The sequence below is a fragment of the Parasteatoda tepidariorum genome, chromosome X1 (assembly GCF_043381705.1).
Source record: "Parasteatoda tepidariorum isolate YZ-2023 chromosome X1, CAS_Ptep_4.0, whole genome shotgun sequence".
Lineage (NCBI taxonomy): Eukaryota > Metazoa > Arthropoda > Arachnida > Araneae > Theridiidae > Parasteatoda > Parasteatoda tepidariorum.
In genome coordinates, this window is record NC_092214.1 from 58,376,929 (window position 1) to 58,401,210 (window position 24,282).

Consider the following 24,282-nt stretch of genomic DNA (forward strand, 5'->3'; position numbering starts at 1 on the left):
TATAGATTAAAATCTTTTAACTTGAAAAACTATATGGAACTGAAAACTACATTAAACATAGTTCTAAAGAAAAGTATCATGGAAATTTTAAGAAATATTTTTATTATATAAAAAGGAAAAATATTAAGAAAAGGGAAAATATCGTAGTACATTCCTATACAACTGAAAAAAGGAGGAGAGGGAAGGGAGATGGGCTAAAGGCATGAAACCGGTCTCTCCCCAGATGGCGTATTCGAGTGTTGCGATCATGAATTCTTTTATAAAGGCACAACATTTATTATAAAGGCATAATATTTATATTAATGACATAATATTTATATTAAAAGTATAATATTTATATTAAAAGAATAATATTAATATTTAAATGAATGAATTAACTACTACGAGTCACATGTTGCATTCTTAATTATAATCATTATAAAATGATTATAATAAACTAATAAATTCAAAAGATTTTGTTCCGTTCAATGCTCACTTAAATGCACACATTACATACTTTAATAAGAAAAATGCAAAAATAAAGATTTAATAATTATAGTTACATAATCGTAATAGTATAGACAGATGTTTTTTCGCTTATATAACTAATAAAAGCTATGAAAACCGAAACTTAAACATAGGTTTTCGCGTAATCTGTAAGATATTTGAACTGGATATTGGAAAACGTTCAATTAGCTATTAATATCTCACAAACAATATATAAAATATAGCAATATACAAAATAATAAATTGTTGTTCAAAAATAAAATTAAAAAAAATCTGATTTTAAATTGCAATGCTGGGATTTCAGAGAAAAAAAAATGTTTATGCGTTGAAATCAGAAGTGAAGCAGAGATAACTTCAGTCTTTTGCAATTAGTAGCGCCACGTTACGACGCGTGTCGCTTTTTGAAACCATTTTGGTAGTTGTTTACATTTGGTATTCTTATTACAACAGCGCTCTCACTATCGAAAAAAAGAAAGTTATGGGAAGTCTAAGCTGATTATAATCTTTTTGGTCATTCGGGGCTCGGTCGGGGGCATTCCTGACCGTTATGAGTTATGACGACAGGTATATGCATAACTGTAATACCTTGCTGCGATGTCAACAATCAATCTAAATCGTAATGGCGAGCTGCGATGTAAAAAATCATCATAATTCGCATGGCATCTCACGATATCGAATCAGAAATAGAGATTCACCCGGAAATAAATGAAGTTGTGATAGATGATATTCCTGTAGAAATGCCAGTTGAAACTGTAGAAACCACTGTTGAGTGTGTTGATGGGCATCCTATAATATCATTACAAACATTGGATTCAAATAGCCCAGAAATTATATTACAAACTCAAGAAGAAATAGTAGTTGATGTGGATGATTCCGAAATGCTTGCATCTTACAATAATTTAACAATACCACATGAAGTCCTTTTTGAAACGAATCCAGGAACTTCTAAGCGAACTAAAAAAAATAAAAAAAGTAGCAAAGTGAAAATTGAAAATGAACTTTCCTATGAAATGGAAAGAAGTTCTCGAAAGTGGGAACAAAAACAAGTTCAAATAAAAACTCTTGAAGGTGAATTTTCTGTCACTATGTGGGCGTCGGGAATAGATGAGGGTAAGTTAATAAATTAACAAGCCTATTAATAATTATTCGGGCTCTGTTAACTTATTTACTTCTTAAAAAGACGAAAATATGTCTTCCAATATGTAAAATATTCTAAGATATAGTTGTTATTCTGCTTCAAAACGATGACAGTGCAACGACGTGGTGACGAACTCTTTGTTGTGATTATTGTGGAGTGTCTGTGTTTGTTGACAAATATTGTGCCGCCATCTTTTCATTTTTTCAAAATGGCGTCTCAATGATATGAAGTATATGTAATTTCAGCTATATTAATTCAAATGATTAAAACACACTTGAGCTTAATTTTACTGCAACAGCACTTTGAAATGCCTAGTCATAGACACCTTAGATTTTTCATATTAATTATCCGTTTCAATTATTAAAATGTTAAGTTTTTTTATTAAGGGGGGGGGGAGAGACAAGTTTTATATGCTTAATATTTACTTATGAGAGATTGTGGAATCGAATTCATAATCAAGAGCAATAAAAATATTTGTAATTCTTATATAGTTGAAGGCATACTATTTATGCAAACATATTTATAAAAAAAGAGGAAGAAAATTTTATCTAATAACAGTGATATTTTTCCTTAGTTATTTCTCTCATAACAGAACAAACCAGAAAAAAAGAACTAGGTTGTTAAGAAATAAGTTGTCATTTTTGTTTCATTAAATTTTTATTAAAAGTGTTATAGTAAAATAGAAGGGCAAAAATATTAAAAATTGAACAATTATGATATTTGAGTTCATAGTTGACCACTAACATTTTTCGCCCTTTTTTAGGAATTCATATTACATTACAAACGCGTTAATTTTTATTAAACTATAGTTCAATGCAAGCATGTTAATTTATATAAAATTACTGCATTTTACAAGTATTGTGTTTATTATGTTGAAAAATTGTATCAGTCTATAGTTACTGTTGCTAACACTAGAAAATTGGAGAGAAAATGCTTAAAATAGTATGTGTCCTGTGCGACACAGAAATTTAAATGCTAAATTTATCAAATAAAAATGTTTTTTTTTCTGTTGTCAAAAGTCGCTGTATTCTTTCTATTCGTGGTCATTACCTTCATTATTAATATTTTTTAATATTAATTTTATTTCTAGTTTAAAGATATGATGAAATAGTTATAGAATTTAATTCTATCAAAAGAAGTTTAAACTAATAGTTTATTCATATATTTCAGAGGTTTCTCAGTAATTAATCCGCATTTATTATTTGGCTGAAAGAAAGGCTGACAATGTTTTAAAATTTAATCTCCAAAAATAAATGATATTTTGAAAGAGAAAGGACCAAAGTTAATGTGCATGTGCCATAAAGTAAATATTTGTGTACCTGTTCACACCAGGATTTGCCAAACTAGGCCCATCCTTTTTCTTTTTAGTCTTACTTGTAAAATCCAGTTTTTCTCCAAGGTGGGTTTTTTCAAAATTTACTGTACAAGATCAGTAGGTCTTGTACTTCGAAAGTAAAATAATTAATTGTCATTTTAACAAGGACTTTGAAAATAAACTAACTTGATATATAAATCGAAATCTGTTCTTAAAAAGAACATGTTGAGGATTAAGGCTCCTAAAATATGAATATTTTTCAATTTGTATGAAATTATAATGTTTGATTTTATGAATCAAATTTTCATTACAAATGCTTATTTTTTAATTATTAAATTTGCATTTTTTTTTAAAAAGTATTTAGGCAGAGTGCAGTGATTTACAGTATTAAATAAATTTTCTCCACTTATGAAAAATTATCAGTTTTTATAAAAGTTTTAAAAAATAGAATTTTCTTAAGCAAATTTTAAGAAACATAATTTATAAATTAAGTTTATATATTTTTATTGAACATAAACTACTTTTATTTAATTTCATGATATCTATGAAACTAAGTAGTAACCAATTTTTTTATGATTATATTAAAATTGAATAATGTTTAAGAATTTATTTCTCAGTTGGTAAAGTGAAATGTAGAATTTGAGATTCACAATTTTTTTTAATATTAAAAAAGTGAGGAAAGAAGTTGGAAGGAAAAGAAAAACATTGTAAAATTTAATATTAGAATTCTTTTTTTTAATATTATTGCTAAAGATGCATCAGATATTCAGAGGCTGATCTTGCTAAATATTCCATTAAGTGGAATATTTTTTTAAAATAAAATTATTTATTAGGGTATATTAAAAGAAATGCTAAGAATGTGAATTAGAATTATACATAAGATGTAAAGTGTCATGTTAAATAAAGTCCTATTCCAGGTAATTAAAGCCCTAATATTCAGGTGCTATAATTTCTGCTTTTAATTTTATTTTTTATTTTAGGCTAAGTTAAATACTATAAAAATTTCTTGTGATAAATATTTTTTGAAAAATTTTTATAGGATATAAAGTACAATTTTGCTTAATTACAATAAATTTATATATTTTGAACAAAGATGTTTTACATATTGGCAATTTATAGGTGCAACAAATATCCAGAATATATTATTTCTTATTGTAACACATAAATAATGCATCAGGAATTTGTCTAAAACTGTTTTTTAATGTTGTCAGCGCATTCCTACTGGCTAGAAAATTTTTATGTTTCCTTAATTAACAAATACCTATATTATCATAGCTGCCAACCCTACTGGATTTTGCCAGTTTCTCCTGGTTTAATAAAAATTCTCTTGGTTTTTCAACATTTTAGAATATTCCCTAAAAAAAAATCCCCATTGAAATAGAACGTTTACAAAATTTATTGCTTGCTTGAATATTTAAATAAGTGTTGTTAATACATAATGAACAAAGCCTCATTTATAGTAATAATTTAAAAATTCTTTTTTTGTTTTGAAATTTTCAATGAATTTTTATTGAGAATTCTTTGCAAATAACATTTTTTAGTAGCATGGCAACACTGAAACTAAAATTTCAATGATAAGAATAATATTTTCTGGAAAAACGTCTTCATAAATCAATGCTAAGAAATAAGGCCTATCAGAAATGCTTTTGAAAATGCTGTGCTATAATAAAAACTTAAGATTATATAAAAAGCGAAACAGAGAGAATAAAAATCGATCTTAATTTTCGAAGGAAAATTTTAAAGTTGAACATCTCGGTTTCCCAATTACCAGAAGAAGTCAAGAGCAAAGAATGAAGTCTAATGATCTTAAAAATTGCCACGTTATAATAAAATAGTCTATAAAAAAGTTTTTTTAAGTAAAATAGAAACAAAAACTAAATAGAAAAACTAAATAGAAACAAAAACAAAGAACTTTCTCAATTTTTTAAATGAAAATCTTATGCTGAAAACAAATCTTACACCGTTTAAATTTTTCACATTGCCATACTTTTAGAAGAAGAAAAATTACTAAAAAATAAAGTTTATTAGTAACGTTCATTTAAAAAAAAATGCTGTGTCATAATAAAAATGCCTATAAAAAGAAAAGTTAAAGACTGAAAATCACAGTTTTCTATGTTACTGGTTATTTATATTACTGTACAAGAAAAAAGGGACAACAAATTAATAGTATGAGACGTTCCGTTAAAATTCTGCGTTATAATAAAAACAGCAAGAACGGGGGAAAAAATCCTTCTCAATTCTTAAAATTAAAAGTATCGAAAAAATGAAGAAATTGACTTGTCTGAATAATTTATTTTTATTTTTTAAAAAGCAAAAGTTCAAAAACTTGTGGTTCGGTATAAAGTAATCTAGTTTCAATTCTTCAAATTTCATTTTTCCATTTGTCTTCTAGAGGATGAATTTGCAGGCCATGTGCAGAAACATGGATTTTAAAATTTAAGAAATTTGTGTAAAAACTATTTCTTATAATAAACAGTACTATAATATAGTTAAAAATATGATTCTATATTATTCTTTATCGTATCTATACAAATTCAAAAAAAAGAAAAAGAGCATAGAAAAATAGTTATCTAAAAAATATTCTGCCGAATATTCGTGCTGCTACATGCTGTTTCCTGCATGTCACTATCTAGTTGTTGCAGTTATCGATACAGAATTTTTCACTCTATAAAAAATCTTAAAAGTTAATGTGCCAGAATCAATAAGAAAACTTTTAATTTATGATTAATTATTACCAAGTCTGAAGTGAAATATACACATGTATGGTATTTGCACTTCAAATAAAACTAATTATTAAACTTTTTAAATTTTTTTTCTTTGGTGGGTATATCATTTCAAATTGTGGCTCTTAAGCATCACATATGAATAAAATCAGTTATGAATTAAATTCGAAAATTAATTTAATAACTTATTAGTAAATAATTATTTTACTCTTTAAAATTAAATTTATGATAATTTAATTTAGATTTTATGCAAACTAGCACACAGTCACAGTTAGAGATGTTCTTATATAAATATCTGATATGAAGGATGATTTTAATATAAAAGTAAACAAAAGCAAATATTAGAGATAGATCCTGTCAATTTCTAGAGGAATAGCTACTAAAGATTTAATGTTTATCTCAGGAAGCAGTAGTTTCCAGCATCATATTTTGTTTTTATTAAACAAATGTGTGATCTTAAATTTGCTATTATTCATGAGCAGGGGTGTAGAACTGATTTTTAGGAGTCAATATGTAATGTGAAGGAGAGTAGAATAAACATACTATGCCTTTTTAAAATTGCATGAATACAATTATTATTTTTATTTTAATAATATCCAAAATTAATAAATAAATAATTAAAATTGCTAGAAATAGGTTGGCTTTATGCCATGCGTTGTTAAAAAGAGCAAATGGCACAAGCTGTCTTTTTAAGAAAAACCTATCCACAAAGTCTTTTGTAAATAATTTTTGTATAATTTTAATTTCTGTAAGAAATGTAATTTTATTTGGAATAAATTTTTAATCTTAAATTAAAAAGCTTTGTTAAGAACTCAACAAGAAGTTTATTAGATTGGACTTATAAGAAATTCTATGTTTATGGCTCTGAAATAAAAATTTATGTTTAAAATATGCATAAGATGGTAGGTACATGTTATTTTGCACTAGTATTTTCAAAGCTGTGAAGAATTAAAAAAATAAATTGCTGGACAATTGTTAGTAATATAATATTAAAGTAATATCATACAAATAGTTCATTCTATAAAAATTTGTGAAGACATTTTCCATTTAATAAAAATTTAAAAATTATTATTTTTGGGAGAGCAAGGAGATTATACTTTTCGCTAGTAGAACTTTTGTGAAATGGCCAATGAAAGGTGGTACAATTGTCCTCGTGTTAGCTCTTGTTAACAAAATTAATTGTGCCATGCATTACAGTTATTTTCACGGTCAGTATAATTATTCTGAATAATGTTTTTTTGCTTCAATATGCTTATTTTAGATGAAGCAACTGTTCCTGAGCCTGATCCAGATTATACGGAATATATGACTGGTAAAAAGATATCAGCTGATGATCTTCCTGGTGTGGATCTCAGTGATCCCAAGCAATTAGCAGAATTTACCAAGTTAGTTTTGTAGTTTAGTCTTGAATACAGATTATTTAACATTGTAGTTAATATAAAATTTATTTTTGTTTTAAAGAATGAAGCCTAGAAAATTATCTGATGATCTGTCCAGAACAATTGCCTGCCCTCATAAGGTAAAATTTCAGTATTTAAAGCTTTTGAATATTCAAACTCTCTTTACTAGCTGTCTTTAACCTTATTTTATTCATTTATTATTATTATATGAACAACTAGAGTGAATTAAGCAAATTTGTAATATCTTAAACTCTTTCTATCAAGAGGGTGGGTTTTTATTACAGAAAAAAGAATTTCTCACCTTTTCCCAAAAATAGAGTGGAATCTATTAGAATAGAGATTTCTAAAAATTATAAAAAAGCCCGAATAAGCTTAAAAGAAATTTATTTCCTTAATTATTATATAATTGCAAGCATTTTCAATATGTTCTATTTTTTAATGCATTAAACATTATTGCCTTCTCATCATAAGGAAATATTTGAAGTCTATTTTTCCTTCTGGTTGCTGTTACTTATTTTATTTATCTAATTTAAAATAAAAATTATGTTAGCATACTATAATCTAATAAAGATAAGTAATATTTAAATAAAGTGAAGGCATGCTACATTAATTACACCTACATTTATCCACTGAGCTCTTCAAATATTTCAAAATAGTATTCCTTTTTTAAAATGTGTAATTAGTACACAATTTTTTGTTACTGTTCTTGTTTGCAAACTTTAAATTCCTCTTATTCTATTAAACTTTATTATATCAGGACCTTCAGTGTGAAAATATTATCCAGATGATTGAAGTATATAAAAGTGGGAAAGGAAAAATAGTTCTATACCAATAATCCAGTTAACATACAAAATATACCCAAATCACTGAACTACAAAATCGGAACAAAAGGAAAAAAAGCAGTTCTTACTTAATAATTTAGTTAATGCAAAATGCATAAAAAAAGTAGCTCTAAACAATTAAATTATTTGGTTAAATTGCAAAATATAGCCGAATCACAGAAAATACTGAAATGAAATAAAAGAAAAACTCTAATTGAATTTGCATTTTAATAATCAATTAAAATGCAAATTACATCCACATTGAAAAAAAAAGCATTTCTAAAGAATTAATTAAATTAAGATTGAAATTACGTATATCCATGTCGCAAAAGTTCGAGGATGGAGAGAAAAAGCACATTTTTCTAATGTAATAATTCACTTGAAATGCAAAATACATCCCAATCACGAAATGTGAAAAAAATAAAAATAAATAAAAGAAACAGTTCTGATGCAAAATTTCTTCAGTTGAAATGCAAAATACATCCGAATGGCAAACGTACGGAAAAAAAAAAAAAAAAAAACGCATTGTAAAGAAATAAATTAAAATGGAAATTTTTTAAAATCAAATCGCTAAAGTGTAAATGAAGGAGGAAAAAAAACTTTATTCTCTTCAAATAATTCGGTGCAAAATTTATCAAAATTGCTGAAATAAAAAAGTATTTAACTATTGATTCAGTTAAAAAGCAACATGCGTAAAAAGTCTTGAAGTACAGAAACGGAAAAGAAAGGAAGGGGGATTATGTTTCAAAATTAATTAATAAATCAGATGAAGTATAATATATACCAGAAAGCAAAACAGAAATGCAACGACGACTGACGCAAAGAAAAACACAGCGCCAAACTAAGCGACGATCACTTTAGCTGCATTTAATAAAGTAACTGATAAGAATAACGTTAACAAAACCCTTTTTTGCCTCAATGATTTGTGAATTCAGCAAAAGAGGGTTGAATAGAAATTACTGGATATTTTATGGTTTTCTTGATCATGTTCCATTTTCCTGATGGAACCGGATTTCCTCTCATAAAAATAAATATCATTTTCGAAATGCAGCTGTAATACTGATTGTTTCAGCCAAATTTTTATAAACATCTGTCATTTTATCTCAGTTCATTTAATACAGAGAACAAAATTACATGAGAGAAAGAAAGTAATAATTTTGAGATACAAAATTTTAATAAATGATAAATTAAACTTATTACATAGAAATTGTAAATGTATTCTAAAAATACTACATATATTTGTATTTTTATTTTAAATGTATAATTATTTTCAATTTAATGTTGCATATTCATATTTCTTTATTAAAAAGTTTGTCCCATTTGGGTGGGAAGAAACCTATTTCATTCGAGGTAGTTTTCTTTTTACGGTGGAAAAAATTTGCTATGTCAGAAATGTTTGCCTGGTGAGAATTAATTTTGGCCATCAGTTTCTTTCTATTTGATATAGCCTTTATCCTTTAAAACTCTTTATTTCAATATATATTTTTTAAAATTCTCTCCAGGGATTTGAGATATCAAGGTTATACTGTATTGTGTAATTAATTCACAAGTAGTTTGTAGTACTTGTGAAATAACATGATGCAGGTGTCTTTTTAGGTATAATAAGCAGTGTGAAATTTAATGAACCTTTTTTCCTAGGGTTGCATTAAAATGTTTCGTGATAATTCCGCTATGCGGAAACATCTTCATACACATGGACCCAGAGTTCATGTATGTGCTGAATGCGGGAAAGCTTTTGTTGAAAGTTCTAAATTGAAAAGGCATCAATTAGTTCATACTGGTGAAAAGCCTTTTCAAGTAAGTGTTTTGATTTTTTTATGCAATTATATGATGCCGGCAAAGTTTAAAATCTGGCATTCTATAGAATGCCTAGGCATTGTATATAATACCTGAAACTGGCCGACAGTGTGAAACAGTTTATATTTTGCACATTTCTATAGAATGCCAAATGAGAAAGCGGCAAAGTATAAAATATATCTCCGATTCTTTTAGAATATCTCATGGCAAGACACGTGACTTTTAACGCATACCTCAAGCTCAGAATTTATCAGTTGCAATTAGCGGTTTTTATATGAAAATTTTGTTTCCCTTAATAAGAAGGACATAAATTATGCTTTGTACAACTTTCATTTTTCTTTATGCATTTTGAATAAATTTTTTTTAATGGCACTCTTATTATTTTTTCAGAATAAAATTTTTATTTTTGAGAAATGCACATCATATCCATAATAACCTCATCAGGACATTTTTTTCATACTTTGCTTGAATAGCATTTGTTATTCTATAGAATGCCTGGGTATTATTTTCAATGCCTTGGGAAAATATGCAAAACTTCTCATATTTCATACCTTGCCTAAAAATATGCAGCATTATTTACAATGCATAGGCATTTTATAGAATGGTGGTGTTACTTAACATATACAATATTCTTTCATTACTTTAAACCTGGGTTCGTGATTTTTTTGATTTTTTAAAAAAAAAAATCAAAAAAGTCCAATTTTTTTAATTTAAATCAGATTTTTTTGATTTTTATTCAAATACACTGTAAGAACTTTAATTTATGATTACAAAAACTTAGTAAATGTTTAATCAAATTAAATTAATATTAAAACTATATTATGACAATATTTTAGAAGCTCTAACTTACTAAAATAATTTTTCATTATAATATATAGCTTTGAATGCATAGTAACCATTCTGAAATAAATGCATAATTGAAATTTAAAGACTAGATGAAATCGAAAATTTAAAGAATACTTCAGGCGTCTGTCTAGGTTTTTCTGAGAGGTACCTATTTTCTGGAAATTTAGACATAATTTGTGAAAATTGAAAATCATATTAAAAACTCAACACAAGTATGGTAAAAATATGGATTAATCGTTTCTTACGAGACAAAAAAATAAAATTTTAGGAAAAAGTATTTTGTCAAATTATTCTACCGTTTTTCCTAAAGTTGAATTTGTGAAGGTACCGCTAAACGGTAGTAAATTTGGCTTGGATAGACCCCTGTACTATAACTATTAAAACAAAGTTTCAATTAGTGAACCATAATTTTAATTTAAAATTGTGATTTCTTTTCTTTTTTTCTTGATTTTTAAAATGACAAAATAAATATAACAGATTGTGTTTATAAATGTAGTCATTCATCAAAAAATAAATAATTATTTAATCTATATATTTTTATATTAAAATATTCATTTTTAATTCTATATCAAAATCGATAAGTTCAATTTTAATTCTATATCAAAAAGATTTTTAAATTCTATGTACTCATTGGAATTTTTTTTCACAAAATTTCTTTATGGAAAATCAGATAATGTCCAAGATACTGTAAACATAACTCTAGCCATAAGTAAAAGGGTTAATAAAGTCACAAAGAGTCCACTGTAGTTATGTACTGTTAGGTATACCATAAACTAATTTAATAATTACTATGATACAAAAATTGTGTACTCCTGTCATAATTTATTTTATTTAAATAAAAGTTATGTAAAATTTAGAAAACAAAAAATTCAAAACTCTTTATGTATAAGACAGGAAATATAGTTTTATTTTATCCTTATTTTTCTTGCACATTCATTTTTTTTATCATTAAATTGGTCTAACCTTATATTTTTAAGGATGCTGAAGCTGTTATGAAATAAGTGTAATCCAATAGCACTTTTGTATCGATTTATGTAAATAATTTTTATGCTTATGAGGAGTGATTGTATTACGGGCGTACCCCGGAATTCCAGTTTTTTCGTATCATTCTCCCAAATGTAAAAACTAGAAGAGGTGATTTTTCCCGGCAACATTCGCAGAATTTAGTGATCTCAGGACCATGATTTATTAAAAGACGATTTATAATTCGCGGACTTCTTCGAATTAAAAACTTATGTTCCGACGAATTTTTAAAACTTACCCGTTAACAAGGCGTTTACATACAAGTGATTCGACCGTCGATTTGATTTGGCTGATATTTTGGTTGTGTCGGTATCTGCTATTATCGCGATTCGTATTGACGTTTTTGTAATATCAAACAGATTTTCGTATTTACCTGATTTAAGAGTTACGTGTTTCGATTCGTATCCACCCGAACTAAAAATTATGCATCGTGATTCGTATTTACGTGATTTAAAAATTCAATATCGCAGTTTGTTGAGTTTTTAAAATCCTATATCGCGATTCATATTTGCGCGATTTTAACATTTAAAATAGCGATTTAAAAATCCTATATCACAATTCATATTCAAGTTTATTCTTGAATTATTACTATAAAGGTGTGATATTCTTTATTAGTAGGTAATTTAATTATAAATACTAGTTTTAAAATTATGTTAAATAAGAAACATGTTTGTCGTATATAAATTGATTTTGATTTTTTGCTCATGAAACTTTCAGGGTTTTTCACTTAGTGTCACAATCACCCCTGGCTTATTTAGTGTCTCATTTAGACATAATAACCTGTCTTAAATGGATAAAAATAAGCCATACTTATAAGTATTAGTCTGATTATTGGAAAGTTGTTTACATTGTTGACAGGGCAGGCAACTTTCTACTCTTTGTGAAAAAATTTCATCTAGTGACAGCAAATTTTATGCTTTCAGTATATTTGATTTGAATTTATTTTCCAAGCCCATTACATGTGAATGATTAAAAAATTCATGTAGAGAGCTAATTTGTTCTAGTTTCTTCATGGTGTGACTTTTAAAATTATGGCAAAACTAACCAAAATTCTTAAAGGATTAGTTTTTGATTGTCTACCACTTTATAAAATATTTTGCAAAAAGGAGAGTAGTTGACATTTCTGTATCAGTAATATATAAATAAATTTTTACTTAAAATTCTTTGAATGTTTGTTTTCAGATGCGAACATGCAAAAACCAGTAAGAAACTTTAATTTCGGTAATTAACACGTTAAATGCCACTCTAATTTTACACAGCTTGCCCGCCTGGCCAAAATGATTTTCTCAGTATGTATTGCATAAATTTCTTCAAACCATTTTAGTAACGATAAATAATGTAAAAAAATTAAAAGCATAAAAAATTTACTCGAATTATGTGTTTCTAATAATCTTGGTTTCGCCGGTCACCGGTGACCCCCGTGGCGCTACGAACAAACTCAGTTCTGGCATTCAATGTGTTAATAAGTATATATTTTTTCCAACCATTAAGACGCATTTGCTAGTTATAGTTCTCCTTTCTTATATTTTTAAAGATTTTAATCGATTTTTAAATAATTTGCCAAATTTTTCTTGTAAGGCTTAAATAATCATTTTAAACTGCTAAATGTTTGTTAAAAAAAATTAAAATATAGAATTAAAACTCAAGCATGTCTTGAAAGCACCGTTCAGCATATTTTATTTTGAAAATCTTCACCTATTTGTATTTAATCAAAGGATAAGGATAATTATGTTTCGTACAGACAATTTGATAATTTCTACAGAAATGAAATTTCTATTAATATTGAAGTGAAGGTATTTTAATTTCTTAAAATGATATGGCTCATAATTATTATGACTTTTATTCTTTTAAGTTTCGTAAATATTACAATTTCATGAAGTGAGATTATAAAAGATATATATCACTTTCTCATTTATGAAAATCATAATTTATAATTTTCCAAAAGCAGAATTGGCCACAATCTGCTAATATATAATAATCTCATAAGTATAATCTCATAAATATATAAACATAAACTTTTTCCCTGCTGAAATTTCAGGTAATTTTTTCATGAAGCTTTAATCACTCTTTTTACGTGTCTCAATTGTAAAATAGTGTACTTATATTTGTCATTAGTATTTTTGTCTTTTTTTTTTTTTTTTTTAAANTCTTTTTTTTTTTTTTTTTTTTTTGATAATTTTTTCCTTCATTTTTTTTTACCTTATAATTTTTTTTTTGCAGTGGAACAATTTTTAGATTTGAAAAATTGTTCAAATTTTTTTAAACCTATTTTAGCATTGTTTATAGTTATGTGATTATTTTATTTCGCTTCAAAAAATGTATTTCTCTCGCAGTGTACTTTTGAAGGATGTGGAAAACGTTTTTCCTTAGATTTTAATCTTCGCACACATGTAAGAATTCATACAGGTGATCGTCCTTATGTATGTCCTTTTGATGGTTGTAATAAAAAGTTTGCACAGTCAACTAATCTTAAATCTCACATATTTACTCATTCAAAAGCAAAGTAAGTTGATCTTTTCTCTTGTTGTACATATTATGTTATTCATTAATTCCTACAAATACTTTTGAATTGATTTTTTTCATAGTATTCATTAATTTTTGTATGGATTAAAGGGTAAAGCATACAACAACAATATTATATGGACTTCAGCCATATTAATTCAGTGATTAGATGAATGTTGCCTCCAAATTTTAATCAGCTGCTCTTGTCTAATTTACACTTGCCGCTTTTCTAATTTCATTAGATCACCTCTTAGTAGTAACTTTATTGATCGTTTAGTGTCATAATCAAAGACGTTATCAGTTCTTCAAGCTATATATATCCAGCTCATTGTCATTTTAAGCATTTAATTCTTTTTATGACATAAAAAACTTTTGTTTATTCATATATGTTTAGATAATTTATGTATTAATATTGAAGCATAAATTTTGAAACCACTTTAAATTAAAAAAAGAAAAAAAGTCTAAAAACAGTCATGCATTTTCAGAGCAGTTTTTGAAAATCTCTGAATTTTTTTAAAAATTTAATAACATATTATTAATGAAAAATATACCAAAAAATTAAGAGTAATAACCATTAAAAACATTCAATTTAGTCTTTTTTTTTTTTTTTTACTTTTGTCTTGTTAAACTCTATATTACGTTTAAATAATACTGCCTAATAAATTAAGATAGTACAAGAAATAGAAATTTATTATAATTCACAAAAAAAAAAAAAAATTATTACAACTTGAATGTTGAATAAATATGTCTTTATAATATTATTATACAGTAGAGTGTCAATTATCTGCATTAATCAGTACCAAAGCCAATTCACATAGCAAAAAATCTGCATAACTGGCCAGCTTTAAAAAATGGCCATGAGAATGTTAAGTAACTTTCCTTCACACTTTTTCCAGGTTTAGAATTGGCAGTCCTAGTAGTGCCTATTATAGCATGCTACTGAAGCTTTAATTCTTTAAAATTTTATTAGAAACCTGTTCCCTTGTTAGCAACTACTTGCCACTCACATTAAAACTGGCTGAAAGGAGCGTTAGACTCTTTTCAAGGTCACCGAGAGACAAAGGAAGCAATTTTCGATCTTTTTCAGACATTCTGAAAATAAAAAAGCATTTTTGCGATTTATTTATTTCTTTTTGAAGAAGGTGGAAAAAGCACATGGTCCTTGAGGGATTCAGGTAATTATATCGGTGCTATGCTGTAAATATAGTTGCAATACTTTTATAATTGCAATTTGTTTTGAGTTTCCTATCAGTTTTTTAAACTTAAGAACTAGAAAATAGCTTAAGATCAGTTTCAGTCTATTTAAAGGAAGAAAGGAAAATGCATTATCGCCATTTTTTTTAGCTTATATTAAAATGATAGAAATCAATTAAAGGTTGAAAACAATTTTAAAACCTATTTTATTAATTATGGATTAAAATGTAATCATGGTAAAAAATAAGTTTAATTGAATAAACAGAGTTTAAAATTAAGACTGCATTAAATTTTAAATCTAACACAGATGTGATACAATAACATCACAGATTATGTTCCAGAATTAACAGATTTCTAAAATTTCATTTATTTTTTCTTGTGCCTTTTTATTATAAATTCTACAATTAGGAAATAATGCTGACCTATTTTTATATCTTATAATTGTATTAAGTGACAGGATTTATATGTGATAAGAGTAATATTTTGTTTTGCTTCTTGTATGTGAGAAAGATAAGTTAAAAGGGAATAAATTGTATAAAGTTCTTTATGTTTTATTAAAATTACTAAAATATTTTTTATCGCTTACTAATAAAATTCATAATGTTCAATAGTTTATGTTGCAAAAAATTAATAATTTTTTTAATTTAAATATTAATCTTTATTTGTATTTTGTTATATATCTTTTGAATTATATTTAATTATTAATTTTATCATTGTAATCTTAATCATAGATACGTTTTTTTTCTAATGCTATTTATCAAAATAGTTATTTACTTAAAAATATCTAATTGTTTAGTAACTTTACATATAAAAAAAAAGAAATCTCATTTTGCTAAAAAAGAACTATTTTGATTTTATTTTGAAAAAAAAAAATGATTTTTCTTTGAAATCCTGATTATTAAATGTTTTTTAATTCCTTTTGTTGAATTTTTCAGGTACAGAAAGTGAGAGTGTCCATATTAACCAACATTATCCTCATCAAACACCGTTGTTACATTAAGTCTTCTTGACCAAATGGACTCTCTTAAAAATTATGTATAATGACAAATATAATTTGCCTGCAGTTAAATTTTATGTTGCAGGAATCAATACATAATTTTACATTTTTAAATTTCTATTATGAATTTATATTAAATCACTTACACATTATTTTCAAAACATATGCAGTCACTGATTTTTGCTGTTTTTAGCAAGATGTTCATATTTCATGATTTGCATCTCATTAATTTTGTTCAGTTTTTTGTAACAATCATTAAGTTAAAGGAAATCAATGTGATTGAAAATCTGTTGACTCAATTGAAAATATATTGAATCAACTTGAGGGTCCTTTTGGTTGAACAACTTAAAGTATTGTTCTTGCTTCCACCAGTTATTTATATTTCATCAAGATTCAACACTGGTAGGTAACAGTTACACATCTTATCCTTTAGCCTTTTAACTGTTAACTCAAATTCAGTTTGATGTAGGCTAGCAAATAAGTCCTACATAACAAATAAGTTTTTTTTATCTGCTATTTAGTGGGAAAGCAATGCTTACCATGATCATTTTTTTGCTCATTCTTTCAAAGTGGTTAAGAGTTGAAGGATTAAAGTCACAAATTACTAAACACATTTTATAATTGATTGACTTGGCTTTTTGTTAATAATTTGTGTGAAAAAACCTTTCTGGAATTTAGTTATCTTTAGAATGCGCATTGTGCCATATAATTTTTGATTTTATTAGCTTTGTTTTTTTTTTTTAATGTTTTGCTTTTCTCTATTAAGTTTTCTTGTTTAGTATCATATTTTCTCAACATCAGGCAAGATTTTATTTTTTTTAAATCAGTAGCAATAAAACAATCAATGAATGATAAATATGATATTAAATATTCATGATTGTATGAAAGTTTAAATACTCAATCAAAATAATCGAGATTTAAAAAATGGTGTGGAAATTTCCAGGCCAGAAATAAGACAACTAACTCTAACAACTGCTGAGAAAACAATTAGAAAATGCTGTTATTTATGGTGGTGTAGTTGTGAATTAAGCGCATTAAAAATGCTTTTTGTCAAACTTGAATTTCATGTGTCGTAAAAACATATTAAAAATATCTTTATTTAAGAACACACATTAAAAAAAGAACTGTCAAAATAAAAAATAATTGCAGAGAAAATGGTCGGAAAATGGCGTAGATAAAAGGGGAAATAGTCTTGAATAAAGTAAGTCAAAAAGTGATTGTTTAAATTTGAAATCCGGGTTTTGAAATATCACTTTTAAAAATTAAGAATTTTAAAAAACCTTGTTGAAATGACCCATAAATTGAAAAAAAAATAATCAAAAAACGGCGTGGGTTTGCAAGAGAATCGTCTCAAATTGAGTATATCAAAAATTTATTATTCAAATTTGAAATTCTGTATTAAAAATATTGAAATTTGGACGAATATGTAAAAATATTGCTGAAATAACTACCAAGAAAACGATCCGATAACAATTTAGATTAATGACAAAATAATCGTGTATTGTGCTCATCTAAAAGTTATTACTCAAATTGGCACATCTAGAGTCACAATATTATCTTTGAAAAATAATGTGGAGTTAGCCTAAAAAAAAAAAAGAAGATAAATACTGCTTTTTGACATTTAATATGTCTCAAAATGATTGAAAAATAATACGGATTAATGATGGAATTTCCATTAATGCAGAGTGTCAAGAAGTGATAACTAAAGCTCAAAATTCACATTTCGTAATAACGTCATATTAAAAATATCAGAATTTGAAAAATCATGTGAAAAAATGTTGAAAATCCACACATCAGGCATTATTAGTAATTTTCGCTATTTCGTTTTTCTGTAATTAAGATTTGGGTTCTTTAACAAGCAATTTGCTGCTTGCTAGTGCACAAAATCGCGCCATGTTCAGCATACTTTTTTTTAGATACACTTGCTTCCCTTTTTGTTTTCTATAGATAATATTTAGAGTTGAGGTACATAAATTTTAAAGGGCGTAAAATTTTAAATAGTTAACAATCTTATATCGATGGAAAGAGCTTCATAATTTCTTACGAGGGATGGAACTAAACAATTTGGTGCGATTGGACCATTCAAAGTTTCCACGCATGCTGAGAATTATGGTTTATTGATATGGTTCTCTTTAGTATGTTATCTTGTCAATTTGTTTACCAAAATGAAATTAGGTAATGGGAAACGGTTCAAGTGAAGTTGAGTTAGGTAGTATTTGTATTTCGACTTTATACTCGATTGCAAAAATGTTTAGAAAAAATATAAAAAGACTTGTATTCCATTTTTTTGATTGGAAAGTTCAGTTCTCCTGAACTTTCCGACCAAATAGACTTCTCTTTTGAAATTCATAACAAAAGATATTTTAAAAAATTTTTACAATGAAAGAATATTTATTTTTTTATTTTTGTTCAATTGATGATGAAAGCTAGATTTTTAAAAAAAATTCTGCGAAAGGTATTTTACACTGTAAAAGACACCTTAATTATTGTTCTTTTAGAGGTTAAAAACTGGATTCTATTTTCACCAGTTGGGTGTTAAGCTCACTTTTTTCGCACGTCGCTCACAACTTTTAACCTTCCTGCTTTTCTGTACAACAAATTGATTTGCCTCACAAATTATTCAACATAAAATTATAAATCAAGCAAAGTTAATTAAAATTACTGAATTCTCAAAGAAAGTTTTTTTTTCTTTCAAAATGAATTTTTTTCCCTATGAAGAACTGTGCCAGTTTTGTTCCTAAAGTAGTTATACATGTTTGCTATTAATTATGATACTAAAATTATAGACATTCTGAATGATATAATAAAGTGCTAGTGTGAAATTTAAAGAGATCATTTTCACTATAGCAAAAATTGTCTGTTGGTAAATTATTAAAAATGTATTTATATAATAAAATATATTACATTTAATATTTTTATGTAGTTTAATAATGTATACATTTAAATAATTCTGTTTAAATATATATATTATGTGTAAACATTTAAAATTAAAAATATTTTAGATATAATTTACAACTGAGAAACAATTAAAAAGTTGAGTGGAAGTAGGTATCAAATGATATTCTTAAAAAACGTGAAAGTCATGATCAGTTTAAGTGTAGAATATAATTTTTTTTTGTTTGGTCGGTAAATTAGGCTGTTATGTTGTAGCTATATTTTATCAAGATGTTTAATAGCCACTTTATTAATTTTGGCAATCATTTGTTTTAAGCATATTTTGCTATAAATTATTTTGAGAAGCCATGGATAGTTTTTTTCCCATTCTTTTTTATGTATAAATTTTTTTTTAATGGAATTCCCTATTTTGTGATTTAATAAAACGACAACAAAAGTAAATTAGCTGTTAGTTTTTATGACATATCAGATCTTGAATCAGTAATAATTTAAGTATTACTGTAATGTAATTCTTTTGGAAAAATCTTAATGTTGAAGTAATTTAATATTAAATATTAATTATAAGATAATTTTTAATAAACAAGTTAAAAGTATTAATTATTGAATTGATATATCTGTATCAAAATATTAGTCGTATGTTCTGCTTAACCTTAAGGAAATATTTTTATACATATTCAAGTTATTTCTAGTTTTTTGCTTAAAATTGACTGTCCAATAAATCACAATTTCAATTAAAAAAAATTGTTTCAGTTATTTTGAGGTCAGGTTGCAATAACTGCACATTAGTGTAGCTCTAGAGTGACATTAATAATCAAATCAGTTCTTTTGATCTTTTTCTATTTCTTCTTGTCTTTTTCTATTTCTATTCAACACACTATTATATTTATACATACATAGTAAACTATAGTGCCACATTGTGTACCCTCTAATAAGCCTATAATTATTTCCTCTGGTAGGGTACACTAGTTCCTGATAATATAATATGTGGTCCAATATAAATATTATGGGTCAATATTAAGGTAAGATATTGGGCTATGTGTTGAAACAAAATATTGACTACAAATTTCCTCATTTTAAAGTTAATAAACACACTATTATATATATACTTACATATTAAACTTGATTGTCATATTGTGTACCCCCTAATAAGCCTATAATTATTTCCTCTGGTAGGGTACATTAGTATCCGGTAATACAATACGTGATCCAATATAAATGGGTCAACATTAAGGTACGATATCGGATCATGTGGTAAAACAGAACATTGACTTTGAATTTCCTCATTTTAAAGCTGTTCAACACACTATTATATATATATACATACATAGTAACCTATAGGGACACATTGTAGGCCCCCTAATTGGCCTATAGTTATTTCCTCTTTACCCAGTAATATAATACTGGGTCCTGTTTCTTCAATATAAATTCAAGAAATTCAGCTTGTAAAGCAGAAACTTTTCCTGAACTTTTTCAAAGTTTATTTTTAACCAAATGTAACTTCTCACTAAATTGTTCAGGAAAGCATAACCTAAATTCATTTTCTGATGATACAAGAGGGTCTAGATTAGAAATTATGTGTCAGACTGACCTCATTCTCCCCTTGAAGCTATGAAATTTTCCTGTGTGGGAAAATTCCCCCTGGTTACGTACCTCTGTTATAAAGGAGTTATTAGAGTTAATGTATATATATCTATATATATAACACAATAAAGACGAAAAGGATAATAAAAAAAAAAGAGAGATTAAGGAAGAAAAATAAGTGCTATTTACTGCACATAAGCTGTAAGTATATAGAACTCAAAATAAGTTAAAAATGTAGAGAAATATGGAAAAAGACTTTAAAATTTTTTAAGGAAAAGAAAAAATATAATTTTTTTTCTAAATATTCAAAAATTTAAAAAAACAAACTAGCAAGCAAAATAAAGAAAAATATAATCTCGTCATCAGCTCACACATGGTTAAAAATCTTCTAATATTTGATAAAGATTTTTTAAAATTTATTTGTTAAATATCAATAATTTCTCTAAAATCATTAATATAGAAAAATTTATAATTAAATTCCACCTTATTAATATTAAAGTTTTATAAGTAAAATTCAGCCTTGTTAATTATAAATTTTGAGTTATCCAGTATAATATTATTACCTTGCTCAAATCCAGATTCGGGCCAATCCAAGATAATTGACAAATCACTTTTTTCGGATATAATTGTGTGAGCTGATGAAGTGATGATCTTTTCCTTATTTTGTATTCCATTTTTTAAAAAAAAATGTTTGAATATGTTTAAGAGACTTTTTTAAATCTTTTTTTTTTTTCTCCTTTAAAAAAAATCTTTACACTTTTCCCATGTTTTCTTTATATTTTTAAATTGTTACAAAAAAAAAATTGTGCAGGAATATTAATTATGGAAATTAGCATTTTGCAATTGACATTGTTATTTTGCAAAGGTATATTCTTACTGAACTCTTGCAAAAATCAAACTCATACACATTTTGTTGACAGAATTAGATAATGCATAATATAGTAATATAATTACTTCTAAATTGCAGTCTAAAAAAGAATTTCAAACGTGAATCTGCTAAAATTATATGTTAAAATTTCATGTTAAACTGCCATGACAGTTGATTGTGTAAAATATTTATCATTTATAAAATGACTGGTCTAATTATTTTGCTGTTTACTTTCAGCCTACATTACTGCCCTATTAACAAAAAATCTTTTTTTTAAAATCAATTTATCTTGATAAGTAATATGTATTTAAATTTTGTTTTTTTTTCCTCAGTACAATCTTAATAATTTAGCTCTACAATAATGGCTTCCATGTTATTTATTTTATTCTGAGTTTTTAACCATTTGCAAAATTGTATTTCTTAAATTAGAGAACTGTGCAATGTATAAATCTGTCAGTGTAATTACTAGAGAGTTCTTTTTTTTTTTTTAAATTTAAAATTATTTAAGTTGAGTTGAGCTCATAGTTGTGTTTGATTGTTAAAGTTCCTAAGTTATAATTATGTTGACTCAATGTTGGGTTTTTGACGTCAAAAAGTGGTTTTTGACATGACAAGGGTATAATACTGGTTTAAACCGTCAAAAACCCGTCAAAAACTGAAGTTTGCCAAGAAAATATATAAACTTCAAAACTACCAACAGTTGCCATGCATTATATTGAAATTTAATTATACTATAGGTAATCAGCAGGTTTTAAAATATTTTTTAATTAAAATTAAGGTAAAATAACAGATTTAAAATCTCAGAAATTTATATTCAAATGCATGTGCAGAAAAATTTTGCACAAAAATTGTTTAAATATTTATATTTAAAAAAAAAATTTTTTTTTTGATACTTAAGAAAATTAAAAGTTTATTACTATGCATTTTTGACATATAAGGAACATATAACTAATATTTATAAGGAACTTACAAGTTATGTTGTATAAATACAAACTTGATACAAGTGTATGAAAAAAAATTTTAATGTTATACCGAATATCTTTATTATCCAGTATGTTAATTTGAATTTAAAAGTAGTTATATTTATGAATAATGATAAATATAATTCATATTGTTTATTATATTTATTTATAATTATTACACTTATCATTTTAAAACAATTTTTATCTCTTAATTTTTTTTTCTCCACTTGTATTAAGAATACAAATAATGCATATCTTGAAAGCAAGAAGTAATTATTCAACAGCTGAATATTTAGATATTCAACAAAACTATATAGTATTCAGCAAAATGAAATTCACAAGTATTTGGATAAACTAAATTTTCAGCATAGTAAATGAATAGGCTGAATATACTGTAAATCGACACTAACTACTCTGTGTATTTAACAGAAAGCACTTAAATTTGTATTGTCTTATGTTAAAAAGATTATTAAGAAGATTTAAAAGAATATTAAAAAGATTTTTCTTTAAAAGAAGATGTCTAATGTACAAAACTGCTAATGTTTATCTTTAAAAATGTCTAATTTTTAGTATAATCTATACTATACACTAAATTTGGTTATAAATAAATTTCTTAATAATATCACTGCAGATTTTCAATAACACATGAAAATGAATACATAATATTACAAAAGATGTGAGCTTTCAAAAGTACAAGATTTTGGTTACTATTCAAAATATAAGTGTTTCTTCAAAATTTTAAATTTATTTTTTCTAGAACATATTTAGAAACACTATCCTTTATAAAAAATATATAAATTTTATGTATTAATTAAATTTCACATATGAATATAGGTTTTTGACATTTTTGACAGAGAGGTTTTTGACGTGACGGTTTAAACCATGGTTTAAACCGTCAAAAACTGTCTCATGTCAAAAACCTGCCAACCCTGTGTTGACTAAATTAATAGTTACTAACTTTGTTCTTTTGAGTCATATATCTATATATAATTTCACTGGAAATTAAAATAATTCTCTGGTTTCTATACATATTTTAAAGTTATTTGGAAAAATATCCTAAAATATTTTTGTTTATAGTAACCAATATAGTTTTAATTCATGAAATCAAAAAATTCAATTGTTTAAGTGTAAATTTTTAACTACTTCAAATGGAAGAAGTTGGAAAGTATTATATATTGCTAATAGTTATCAGTACCTTTGTGCATCTCTCATATTGTATTTTCTTCATTTTAGGTTTGGAACTTATATGTGATAACATTTTCAGACAAGTCTGAAAAGATGTAATATTTCGTTTTCATGAAGTTTTCATAAATATTTCTTATCATCAGACTCTATTGTTTCTACTTTCTTATAGATTATTGCCTTTTAAAGAGAAAGTTGTATTTTTTCCTTAATAAATTTTTATTTAAACTTGTCTCTTAATACTAATACACTGTAAAAATTGTACAGTCTGTAAATATATTTTAACAAGTATTCTAATTCAATTTAACCATCATTTCTGTTTGAAATTCTTTGTTGAACCTTGATCTATCATTCTTGCATTGTTCATTTTCCCATATATTTGGTCTTGTTTTAATAGTCCTTTTACAAATGCAATTCTTATGTTAATAATACCACTATAGATCATTTTTGGATCTGGCATATTACCACTTGTATTGGGAACACCACATATTCCCAGAAAATTTCCTGATGTTTGAAGAAAAATATTGAATTTTGTTTTGATATGAAAAATTT

At 25.8% G+C, this 24,282-nt stretch overlaps 1 protein-coding gene across 1 annotated transcript; it reads left to right on the forward strand.

Annotated features, from left to right (window-relative positions):
* The first annotated feature begins 911 nt into the window (after positions 1–911).
* Positions 912–23,962, forward strand: LOC107457488 (transcriptional repressor protein YY1). The gene is made up of 7 exons (XM_071187918.1): positions 912–1,596; positions 6,924–7,047; positions 7,124–7,181; positions 9,522–9,680; positions 13,883–14,052; positions 16,181–16,644; positions 23,782–23,962. The coding sequence occupies exons 1-6, from the start codon at positions 1,143–1,145 to the stop codon at positions 16,191–16,193; spliced, it is 978 nt and encodes a 325-aa protein (XP_071044019.1). The 5' UTR covers positions 912–1,142; the 3' UTR covers positions 16,194–16,644; positions 23,782–23,962.
* The last annotated feature ends 320 nt before the right edge of the window (positions 23,963–24,282 follow it).

Bases quoted from the DNA above. Each gene is read 5' to 3' on its own strand.
- LOC107457488 (XM_071187918.1), top strand. From the start codon at position 1,143: ATGGCATCTCACGATATCGAATCAGAAATAGAGATTCACCCGGAAATA. The intron at 7,048-7,123 runs GTTAGTTTTGTA...TTTGTTTTAAAG, and splicing joins CAATTAGCAGAATTTACCAA to AATGAAGCCTAGAAAATTAT. The intron at 7,182-9,521 runs GTAAAATTTCAG...CTTTTTTCCTAG, and splicing joins CAATTGCCTGCCCTCATAAG to GGTTGCATTAAAATGTTTCG.